This window comes from Aotus nancymaae, unplaced genomic scaffold (assembly GCF_030222135.1).
Source record: "Aotus nancymaae isolate 86718 unplaced genomic scaffold, 86718_ANA_hifiasm-v0.15.2.pri h1tg000030l, whole genome shotgun sequence".
NCBI lineage: Eukaryota > Metazoa > Chordata > Mammalia > Primates > Aotidae > Aotus > Aotus nancymaae.
Window position 1 is genome coordinate 1,645,493 of NW_026988443.1, and position 12,512 is coordinate 1,658,004.

Genomic DNA, 12,512 nt, shown 5'->3' on the forward strand with positions numbered 1-12,512 from the left:
TACAATATAGGTATACAGTATATAATAACTACATTAGTATAAATGGGGTATCCATCATCTTGAGCATTTATCATGTGTGTTACCAATACCCAAATTATACTCTTAGTTATTTTAAACTATACAAAATAAATTGTTGACTGTAGTCACCGTGCTGTGCTATCAAATACCAGATATTATTAATTCTATCTAATTATATTTTTGTACCCATTAATCATCCCCACATCCCCACCACTGCCTTCATTCTTAAATGACAATTAACACTCTTAACACTATGAACACAGTATTCTATTGTCTTCGGGCTTCCATTTTGCTATTGATAACTCTGGTGTCAATCTCAATAGCATCCCTTTGTAGACTATTTTCTCTGTTTTTTAAAACTGTTCTCCTTGTCTGTGGCGTACAATGTCAGTGTCACTTAAATTTTTTTTTTTTCCCTGCTTGGGAGTCACCCTGTGTCATGCTTTTCATCATTTCTTGATTTTTTTTTCTTTTTTTTCCTTTTCATGTAAGATAGGCAATGTACTGACATGGTAACAAGGCTGGAGGGAGGCACATGTCACATGTGTGCATGAACACCAGGCATCAGGCTTATGCAGTACCAGAGTATCAGTTCTGGAAAATCCTAATAAACTATCACCTCTCCCAGCACTATGCTCTGGGTAATTCCTCAGATATATCTTTTTAATAACCATAACTTTTAACTTACAGACCTCCTATTTGGTTATTTTAAAAATGTATGTGGTCATTTTTCTTTCTCATCTTTTTGTTTGCTTCTTGTAGGATATGTGAAACACTCAAGTTCTTGGGGATCTAAGGAACTCCTTCCTGTCTGTTACATCGGAGAACTTGTACCCGCGGTGGGCTGTGAGCATAGGGGTTTTAGAATTTGGGGGCCATGAGCTGACCTGCAACAATGTTTTATCCATGCCAACCCTGAAGCTTCCTTGGTGATTTTTAGATTTATTTTTGCCAGGTGACTCAAAGGTTTTATGCACCCAGGATGATTTGTTAGTTTTTGGACTTAGTGACTCCTGGGTTGAGCAAGGAGTGTAAATTCATTTCTCAAACCCTAATAAAGGCAGGTTCTAAGTACAAAGCTAGCGGGGACCCCATCCTCACCCCCAACCCCACCCTGAGACCAAACCCAGAAAAACAAGCTTCTTTGTCATCAGCATGTGCCAGTGGAACACTTTTTCTAATCTATGCTTTCGTGTGAATGACCTCCTTTGAGGGCTCCAGCTTCACGTGAGTCTCAAAAAGGCCATGTGAACTACAGGACTCTTCTTTTCTCAGTGTGGGAATTAAAAGCAAGCTCCCAGCTGTCTACCCCTGTGCCGTAACATGTTATGAAAATCAGTCAGGAGCATTTGTAACATTAATTTTGGTTTATTAATTTGTAATTCTCTCCATTTCCTGTCCACAAGCATTACCCGCTTTTTCTCCTTCTGGAGCTTACACATATGCTTTTAAAAGAATTATTTGTCATATTTTACCCAATGTTTCCAGGTGTCTTCTAGTAGATGGGGTTTCAGGTTACCTTATCTATCATATTACCCAATCTTTAAATCTGATTTTCACAATTCTTGAGAGTTATATGTTTTCCCACCCTCACTCTCTCCTCTTTTCCCACTTTTTACATAATACGCATTAAATATAATTTTAACTCTGTTGATATTCCTAGAAGTATAAATTAAATGCAAAAGTAGTCAGTATCCAATCTCAATCTGTCGGAGTTATTTTAAAACATCCTTCCCTGCAGTTCTTTCCAATAAAAGCGTCCCATGAGTAGCAGAGGACAGCAGGGTAAAAACAGAATGAAGACTCAACACATTTGGGTTTTTATTTTTAGATCGCTACAACCAACTCTGTAACCTTTGAGAACACACTTTCACCTCCTGTAGCCTATTTTCCTCCTCATAAAGATGTTAATGAGTCTATAATCATACTGATCAATATGCACACTCACCAATTAGGAACTGACAGGTCTTAATTTTTTTTTTCTTTTTGAGATGGAGTCTCACTCTGTCACCCAGGCTGGAGTGCAGTGGCATGATCATGGCTCACTGCAACCTCTGCTGCCCAGGTTCAAGCGATTTTCCTGCTTCAGCCTCCTGAGAAGCTGGGATTGCAGGCACCCGCCACCATGCCCAGCTAATTTTTGTAGTTTTAGTAGAGATGGGTTTCACCATCTTGGCCAGGCTTGTCTTGAACTCCTGACCTCGTGATCCACGCACCTTGGCCTCCCAAAGTGCTGGCATTACAGGCGTGAGCCACCGCACCCGATGAAGAATCTTAATTTTTAAAAATTGGGAATCTTAATATACGTGTAATATTCCTAAAAAATTTCAGAAATTCCAGCTTATTTAACTATAACAACGCTGGGATCTTAGTAGGTGCCAATAAAGTAAGTGAAATAAAATGTATTTCTAAAAAGTTGCAATATCAGTTTATGTAGTCAATACATATTTTCACAAACCAAATTAACACATTTTGCAAATCATGCCTTATCATGTTCTTCTCTGAAGTGACTTAATACATAATAATACCTTAGCTTTTGGAGTGGCTTTAATGGTCCAGATACAATCAACAGCTTGGCCAGGTTTTGTTTTCTCTTCTTGTTCTACCTGACTAGAGCGCACTATTCCATCAGCTCCCGAGAGCTCGAACTGACAATCTAGAAGGAATACATGAAAAGTGTTCAAAGGAACATACGACTGATCAAAAATGCCAAGAGGAACAAGTGGTAATATACTAAACCTGGAATGGGATTTAAAATACCTCCTAGGTAAGTAAAGTCTGGATCTGTAACAGAAAAAAGAATAAAGTTATTGGTACTGAGATAGTTACTTTAAGCCTTGATGTCTTAAGTTACATCTAATGCTCCATTTGACAGCAAGATAAGAGAAGCTTTCATGGATGTAAACTACACATCATTGGTCATTTATAAGCTCACTTACAGGATCGACATTTATTTAATCACGTTTATACTTTTGATTCCATAGTGAATAATTTATTTATGCTACTTGCAAACTCACATCAACTGTCAAAGCTGAACAGATAAACAGAACATCATATATACAATAAGACATAATATTATTTGGCCTTAAAAAAGAATGAAGTTCCTTTCTGCTGAAGCATATTACAATTTGTCTTCTAAATTTTGGCTTAAATAGATGCTGGTGATGGTTGCTTAACACTGTGAATGTACTTAATGCCACTAAATTACACACTTAAAAATGGTTAAAGAGAGCTGGGCATGGTGGCTTATGCCTCTAGTCCCAGCTACTTGGGAAGCTAACTTGGGAGGATCTTTTGACCCCAGGAAATTGAGGCTGCAGTGAGCAGAGATAGTGCCACTGCCCTCCAGCCTAGATGACAAAGTGAATCCTTAAAAAAAAAAAAAATTAAAGGGTAAATTTTCTGTTATGTATATTTTACCACAATGAAAATAAATTTTTAGAAATTACAAACACAGGTATCTTTAAAAAATTATTTTAAAGTTCAGATAGAACCTGTATATATACCCAACTGCCAGAATAAAAGAAATTGCTGGTTAGTCTAAAATGTCAGATTTCTGGAAAACCTATTTCAATAGGCAATTTAATTGTACACAACTAGAGGCTCAATTCCTGTTAAGACTGTTGTCTTTAATTCCAGACACTTTAGGATTATCAAATTACGTATTTTAAAAAGTAGAAAAAAATTATTAGCTTATGTAGAATATATCTCAGCGACTATTCTTTTTTAACTTTATAAACAAAACTCACCCTTGCTAAAAGAAGACAATAGATGCTTCAGCTCTTTTGCAAAGAAATGTCAAATTGAAATGTAAATCTTAAACAGCATGGTGGGGGGGCGGTGGGGAATCACAGGAACTGTCTGGCAAATTAATAGGAACTATTTCATATGTACTCCAGAAATCTAGGATATTGTCATTATTGCATATAAATATGTCAAAATTTCCATATTTATCCCTGTTACTTTGAGGAACTGACAACCCATTAAGAGCCTCTGCCTCAATAAATATCACCAATAGCTTAGAGAATTTCATTTAAAAAAAATACAGATTTCTCACCATTGTTAATAGGTTTCTTCTAGATTTACCACCTCCTAGACAAAATTTATTTTATTAACTTGACTTGAAATAACATCAGATAGCGACGTGTACCCCAGCACTTTAAGTTCTGGGGTACATGTGCAGGTTGTACAGGATTGTTACAAAGATATACACATAACATGGTGGTTTGCTGCATCCATCCTCCTGTCACCTATATTAGGTATTTCTCCTAATGTTATCCCTCCCCAATTCCCCCACCCTCTGCTATCCTTCCCCTAGCCTCCGCCGACCCCACAACAGGCCCCAGTGTGTGATGTTCCCCTCCTTGTGTCCATGTGTTCTCACTGTTCAACACCCACTTATGAGTGAGAACATGCAGTGTTTGGTTTTCTGTTCTTGTCACTTTGCTGAGAATGATGGTTTCAAGATTCACCCATCCCTGCAAAGGACATGAATTCATCATTTTTTATGGCTGCATAGTATTCCATGGTGTATATGTGCCACATTTTCTTTATCCAGTCTATCACTGATGGGCATTTTGATTGGTTCCAAGTCTTTATTATTGTAAACAGTGCTGAATTGTAAACAGTGCTGCAATGAACATACGTGTGCATGTGTCTTTAAAAAAGGACGATTTATAATCCTTTGGGTACATACCCAGTAATGGGATTGCTGGGTCAAATGCAATTTCTATTTCTAGATCCTTGAGGAATCGCCACACGGTCTTTCACAATGGTGGAACTAATTTACATTCCCACCAACTGTGTAAAAGTGTTCCTATTTCTCCATATCCTCTCCAGCATCTATTGTCTCCAGATTTTTAAAGGACTGTCACTCTAACTGGTGTGAGATGGTATCTCAATGTGATTTTGATTTGCATTTCTCAAATGACCAGTGATGATGAGCATTTTTTCATGTTTGTTGGCCTCATGTATGTCTTCTTTTGAAAAGTGTCTGATCATATCCTTCACTGACTTTCTGATGGGGTTGTTTTTTTCTTGTAAATTTGCTTTAGTTCTTTGTAGATTCTGGATATTAGCCCTTTGTCAGATGGGTAGATTGCAAACATTTTTTCCCATTCTGTTGGTTGCCAGTTCACTCTAATGATTGTTTCTTTTGCTGTGCAGAAGTTCTTAAGTTTAATTAGATCCCATTTGTCTGTTTTGGCTTTTGTTGCCATCGCTTTTGGTGTTGTACTCATTGAGTCCTTGCCTATGCCTATGTCCTGAACGGTATTGCCTAGGTTTTCTTCTACAGCTTTTATGGTGTTAGGTCTTATGTTTAAACCTTTAATCCGTATGGGTTAATGTTTGTATAATGTGTAAGGAAGGGATCCAGTTTCAGCTTTCTGCACATGGCTAGCCAGTTTTCCCAACACCATTTATTAAACAGGGACTCCTTTCCCCATTGCTTGTTTTTGTCAGGTTTGTCAAAGATCAGATGGTTGTAGATGTGTGGCGTTACTTCCGAGGTCTCTGTTCTGTTCCACTGGTCTGTATCTCTGGTTTGGTAACAGTACCATGCTGTTTTGATTACTGCAGCCTTGTAGTATAGTTTGAAGTCAGGTAGCATGATGCCTCCAGCTTTGTTCTTTTCGCTTAGGATTGTCTTGGCTATGTGGGCTCTTTTCTGATTCCATATGAAATTTAAGGTGGTTTTTTCCAATTCTGTAAAGAAAGTCAATAGTAGCTTGATGGGGATAGTGCTGCATTTATAAATTACTTTGGGCAGTATGGCAATTTTTACGATATTGATTCTTCCTAACCATGAGCATGGAATGTTTTTCCATCTGTTTGTGTCCCCTCTTATTTCCTTGAGCAATGGTTTTTAGTTCTCCTTGAAGAGGTTCTTCATTCACATCACTTGTTAGTTGTATTCCTAGGTATTTTATACTCTTTGAAGCAACCGTGAATGGTCATTCGCTCATGATATGGCTCTCTGTTTTTGGTGTATAGGAATGCTTGTGATTTTTGCACATTGATTTTGTATCCTGAGACTTTGCTGAAGTTGCTTATCATAAGGAGATTTTGGGCTGAGACAATGGGGTCTTCTAAATATATAATCATGTTATTTGCAAATAGACACAATTTGACTTCCTCTTTTCCTAACTAAATACCCTATATTTCTTTTTCTTGCCTGATTGCTCTGGCCAGAACTTCCAATACTATGTTGAATAGGAGTGGTGAGAGAGGGCACCCTTGTCTAGTGCCAGTTTTCAAAGAGAATGCTTCCAGTTTTTGCCCATTCAGTACAATATTGGCTATGGGTTTTTCATCAATAGCTTTATTATTTTGAGATACATTTCATCCATACCTAGTTTATTGAGTCTTTAGCATAAAGGGCTGTTGAGTTCTGTTGAAGGCCTTCTCCGCATCTATTGAGATGATCATGTGGGTTTTGTCTTTGGTTCTGTTTATGTGATGGATTATGTTTATTGATTTGTGTATGTTGAACCAGCTTTGCATCCCTGGGATGAAGCTGACTCAATCGTGTAAGCTTTTTGATGTGCTGTTGGATTCGGTTTGCCAGTATTTTATTGAAGATATTTGCATCTTTGATTCTTCTCTCTTTTCTTTTTTATTAGTCTGGCTAGCGGTCTATCTATTTTGTTGATCTTTTTTAAAAAAAAAACAGCTCCTGGATTCATTGATTTTTTGAAGGTTTTTTTTGTGTGTCTCTGTCTCCTTCAGTATAGCTCTGATCTTAGTTATTTCTTGTCTTCTGCTAGCTTTTCAATTTGTTTGATCTTGCTCCTCTAGTTCTTTTAGTTGTGATAGGGTGTAAATTTTAGACCTTTCCTCGCTGCTCATGTGGGCATTTAGTGCTATAAATTTCCCTCTAGACACTGCTTTAAATGTGTCCCAGAGATTCTGGTATGTTGTGTCTTCAATCTCATTGGTTTCAAAGAACATCTTTATTTCTGCTTTCACTTCATTATTTATCCAATTGTCATTCAGGAGCAGGTTGTTCAGTTTCCATGTAGTTGTGTGGTTTTGAGTGAGTTTCTTAATCCTGAGTTCTAATTTGACTGCACTGTGGTCTAAGAGACTGACTGTTATGTTTTCTGATCTTTTGCATTTGCTGAGGAGTGATTTACTTCCAATTATGCGGTCAATTTTAGAATAAGTGCTATGTAGTGCTGAGAAGAATGTATATTCTGTGGATTTGAGGTGGAGAGTTCTGTAGATATCTATTAGGTTTGCTTGGTCCAGATGTGAGTTCAAGTCCTGGATATCCTTGTTAATTTTCTGTCTCATTGATCTAATATTGACAGTGGAGTGTTAGAGTATCTCAGTATTATTGTGTGGGAGTCTGAGTCTCTTTGTAGGTCATTAAGAACTTGCTTTATATATCTGGGTGCTCCTGTATTGGGTGCATATATTTAGGATAGTTACCTCTTCTTGTTGCATTGATCCCTTTACCATTACGTAATGCTCTTCTTTGTCTCTTTTGATCTTTGTTGCTTTTAAAGTCTGTATTATCTGAGACTAGGATTGGAACTCTTGGTGTTTTTTGCTATTTGCTTGGTAAATCTCCCTCCATCCCTTTATTTTGAGCCTATGTGTGTCTTTGCATGTGAGATGGGTCTCCTGAATACAGCACACCAATGGGTCTTGAGTCTTTATCCAATTTGCCAGTCTGTGTCTTTTAATTGGGGCATTTAGCCCATTTACATTTAAGGTTAATATTGTTATGTGTGAATTTGATCCTGCCATTTTTATACTAGCTGGTTGTTTCGCCTGTTAGTTGATGCAGTTTCCTCATTGTGTTGATGGTCTTTACCATTTGGTACATTTTTGCAGTGGCTGGTACCGGCTGTTCCTTTCCGTGTTTAGTGCTTCTTTCAGGAGCTCTTGTAAGGCAGGCCTGGTGGTGACAAAATCTCTAAGCAACTGCTTGTCTGTAAAGGATTTTATTTCTCCTTGACTTATGAAGCTTAGTTTGGCTGGATATGGAATTCTGGGTTGAAAGTTCTTTTCTTTAAGGAAGTTCAACATCGGCCCCCACTCTCTTCTGGCTTGTAGGGTTTCTGCCAAGAGATCTGCTGTGAGTTTGATGGGCTTCCCTTTGTGGGTAACTTGACCTTTATCTATGGCTGCCCTTAGCATTTTTTCCTTCATTTCAACCCTGGTGAGTCTTATGATTATGTTGGGGTTGCTCTTCTTGAGGAATATCTTTGTGGTGCTCTCTGTATTTCCTGGATTTGAATGTTGGTCTGCCTTGCTAGGTTGGGGAAGTTCTCCTGGATAATATCCTGAAGAGTGTTTTCCAGCTTGGATTCATTCTCTCCATCACATTCAGGTAAACCTATCAAACATAGATTAGGTCTTTTCACATAATCTCATATTTCTTGGAGGCTTTGTTCATTTCTTTTCACTCTTTTTTCTTTAATCTTGCCTTCTCATTTTGTTTCATTGACTTGACTTTCAATCTCTGATATCCTTTCTTCTGCTTGGTCAATTTGGCTATTGAAATTTGTGTATGCTTCACTAAGTTCTCATGCTGTATTTTTCAGCTCCATTAAGTCATTTATGTTCTTCTCTAGGCTGGTTATTCTAGTTAGCATTTCATCTAACCTTTTTTCAAGGTTCTTAGTTTCTTTGCATTGGGTTAGCACATGCTCCTTTAGCTCAGAGAAGTTTATTACCCACCTTCTGAAGCCTGCTTCTGTCAATTCATCACAGTCATTCTCCATCCAGTTTTGTTCCATTGCTGGTCAAGGAGTTGTGATTCCTTGGAGGAGAAGAAGTGTTCTGGTTTTTGGTGATTTCAGCCTTTTTGCGCTGGTTTCTTCCCATCTTCGCGGATTTATCTAGCTGTGGTCTTTGAAGTTGGTGACTTGGGGGGGGTCTCTGAGTGGATGTCCTTTCTGTTGATGCTGAAGCTATTTCTTTCTGTTTTTCAGTTTTCCTTCTAACAGTCAGGCCCCCCTGCTGCAGGTCCACTCCAGACCCTGCTTGCCTGGGAATCACCTGCAGGAACTGCAGAACAGCAAGGCTTGCTGCCTGTTCCTTCCTCTGGTAGCTTCATCCCAGAAGAGTACCTGCCAGACGTCAGCCAGAGCTCTCCTGTATAAGGTGCCTCTTTGGATATACAGGGGTCAGGGAGCTACTTGAGGAGGCAGTCTGTCCCTTATTAGAGCTCAAGTGCTGCGCTGGGAGCTCTGTTTCTCCCTTCAGAGCTGCTAAGCAGGGGCATTTAAGTCTGTTGCAGTGGAACTCACAACTGCCCCTTTTCCCAGGTGTTCTGTCCTGGGAAGGTGGGGCTTTATTTATAAGTCCCTGATGGGTTGCTACCTTTTTTCAGAGATGCCCTGCCCAGCAAGGAGGGAGTCTAGTCAGAGTCTGCCTGTAGTGGCATTGCTGAGCTGCCTTGGGCTCCACCCTGCTGCTGTGTAAACTTCTTGTGATTTTGTTTACACAGGCAACTGCCTTGGTAATGGCAGAAGCCCCTCCCCTCACCTAGTTTGACCATCCTAGGTTGAGCTCAAACTGCTGTGCTGGCTGCGCAAATCTCAAGTTTTGGTTTGCTGGTCTTTGTTGGGGTGGGACCCGCTAAGCCAGATCATTTGCCTCCCTGCCTTCAGCCCCCTTTTCTCAGCAGAATGGGTGGTTCTGTCTTACAGGCATTCCAGGTGCAGGCTACAATGGCTGCCCAGTTTTGTGCTGGAAACCTGCAGCGCTAGTGTTGTTGGCACCGGCGGGAATCTCCTGGTCTGTGGGCTGTAAAGACTGTAGGAATAGCACAGTATCTGAGCTTGAGTGCCCAGAAGAGTCCCTGATGGCCTCCCTTGGGTAGGAGGGGGGGTCCTCTGGCCCCTTGCCCTTCTCAGGTGAGGCAGCACCCCACCCTGCCTCGGTTTGCCCTCTTCGGCTACATCCACTGTCCAACCAGTCCTATTGAGATGTGCCTGGTACCTTGGTTGGAAATGTGGAGATCTCTCACCTGCGTCACTCTCACTGGGAACTGTGCTCCGGAGCTGTTCCTATTCAGCCATCTTGGTGGAAGTCCTCCACACTTTTTTTAATAAGGCTTTTCTCCAGTGTGACCTCATCCACATTATAAAGGTGACAGGATAGAGCAGGAAGTATTGCCTAGTGAATTGCAATCTAGTTCTGGATTTGCCATTCTATGAACTAAGAAAATCACTTAATCTCTGACTCAGTTTCCTCATATATAAAATATTACATAATCCTCCTGACATTACTGTCATTAGCATAAAATTAAATATGTCTATCAAAACTGTGAAGCACTGTAAAATGCAAATGAAAGGTGATAAACTCTAGAAATCTTAAGCATTTCATTATACTTCATCTATATTTTAACTATGGGCCATTTAAAGTTGCTCTCATGAGCTAAAACATGAATAGAGAAAACAGAGCTACTTGACTCCATAGTAAGTATGGAGTTCATACACATGAATTTGGCTGATTTTGTTTTTTAATATTTAAAAACATTATTCAAAAAAGAGTATTCTTTGGATGTCTTTTTCTGTCAAGTAGCCTAGACTTACGTTGTGCAGCCATCATCTATTGCAACAGTGTCTTCATGACACCATGTATCAATAACTTCAGTTATCAGTAACTTGATTTAGTTAGCAAAAATGAAACACCTGACCAATTTAATCAAATCAGTCATTTGATATAAACTATTGGTTCTAAAACTTCTGTGGACTATTTCACAAGGCAGAATATCCTGTGTATCACCCTGTCATCTTTCTTTTCCCTGCCACTGTGAAAAAACAGCTCACTAGCTACTACTTTTTTTTTTTTTTTGAGACAGATTCTCACTCTGTCACTCAGGCTGGAGTGCAGTGGTGCAATCTCAGTTCTCTGCAACCTCCATCTCGCAAGTTCAAGTGATTCTCCTGCCTCAGCTTCCCAACATGCACCACCATGCCCAGCTAACTGCTGTATTTTTAGTTAAAGATGGGCTTTCACCATGTTGGCCAGGCTGCTCTTGAACTCCTGACCTCATGTGATCCACCCACATCGGCCTCCTAAAGTGCTGAGTTTACAGGTGTAAGCCACTCCACTACTTTTGAATTGTGGTAAATTATTCATAACACAAAATTCATAATGTTGATAATTTTAAGAGACAGGGTGTTGCCCTGTTACCCAGGCTGGAGTGCAGTGGTGCAATTATAGCTCACTATAACTTCGAACTTCTAGGCTCAAGTGATTTTCTAGCCTCAGCCTCCAGGGTAGCTGGGATGACAGGTGTGCAACACACGCCTAGCTCTAACATTTTTAAGTTTATAATTCAGTGGCATTAAGCACATTTACAATGTTGTACACCATCATCATTTTTTTATTTTCAGAACTTTTAATCATCCCAAGCTGAAAGTCTAGACCCATTAAACATTAACTCCCATATCCCGTTTCCCCACATACTCTAATGACTATTTCACGTTCTGTTTCTATGAATGTGACTACTTTAGATACCTTATATAAATGGAGTCACATTTGTGCTTTTGCATATGGTTTATCTCACTTAGCATAATGTTTCAAGGTTCATCCATGTTATGGCATGTATTGGAATTTACTCAAATGAGTTAACTCACGTCCACACAAAAACCTACAGATGAATAGCAGCTTTATTCATAATTGCTAAAATCTGGAAGCAACCAAGATATCCTACAGTAGAACAGATACACAAATATCTAGATACATCTAGACAATGAAATATTATTTGGTGCAAAAAATGAGCTATCAAGCCACAAAAAGACATGGAGGAACCTTATATGCATATCACTAACTGGAAAACGCTCCATACTGTATGATTCCAGTTATATGACAATCTGGGGAGACACTGAAGAGATCAGTGATTGCCAGTGGTTTGGGGGGAGTGAGGGACGAACAGGCAGAGCATAAAGGACTGTTAGGATAGTGGGACTGTTCTGCATGGTTCTCTAAGGGCGGATATGTGTTATCATGCGTTTGTCAAAACCCACCCTAGTACACCCTACCAAGAGTGAACCCTAATGTCAATTATGGGCTTTGGGTGATAATGATGTATGGATGTTGGCTCATTATCCATAACAAATGCACTATTCTCGTGCAAGATGCTGATGGGAGGGGCGGCAGGAGGCTTATGGTAACTCTACTTCTTGTGTAATTTTGTTGTGAACCTAAAACTGTTCTAAAAAGTCAAGTCTATTAACAAATTTTACTTTTTGTAAATATCCTTTTGGCATTGAGCAGATAAATACTTGGTTGACTATGGAGATTATAGAACAAAAGTAAAAAAAAGAAGAGCAGATAAATACTGAAGCAAAGCTGAACATTTCCCATATGGGTACTGATGTTTTTTCAGTAAAAAACATCAGTACAAAACATCAGGGAACAAAATGTTGTTTATGTGTTTCAGGCAAAAAAGCAAATAATAAAATTATATGTGTACCATAATCCCAATCTTGTATAACAAACAAAAGAAACAGATATAAAAAAATATT

General features: G+C 39.1%; 1 protein-coding gene and 1 non-coding gene across 3 annotated transcripts in view; both read right to left on the reverse strand.

Moving 5' to 3' along the window:
• The window catches only part of NETO2 (neuropilin and tolloid like 2), a 63,449-nt gene that overhangs the window by 33,948 nt on the left and 16,989 nt on the right, over window positions 1–12,512 (reverse strand). For both annotated transcript variants that reach the window (XM_021673608.2, XM_021673606.2), the window contains exons 5-6: window positions 2,758–2,802; window positions 2,547–2,674 (exon numbers count right to left, since the gene is read on the reverse strand). In XM_021673608.2, coding sequence (XP_021529283.1) covers window positions 2,547–2,674; window positions 2,758–2,802 — 173 coding nt within the window. The remainder of the gene's footprint in view (window positions 1–2,546; window positions 2,675–2,757; window positions 2,803–12,512) is intronic.
• On the reverse strand, window positions 505–607 carry LOC135277324 (small nucleolar RNA U13). Its single transcript, XR_010344941.1, has one exon. It is a non-coding gene; the product is annotated as a small nucleolar RNA U13 (small nucleolar RNA).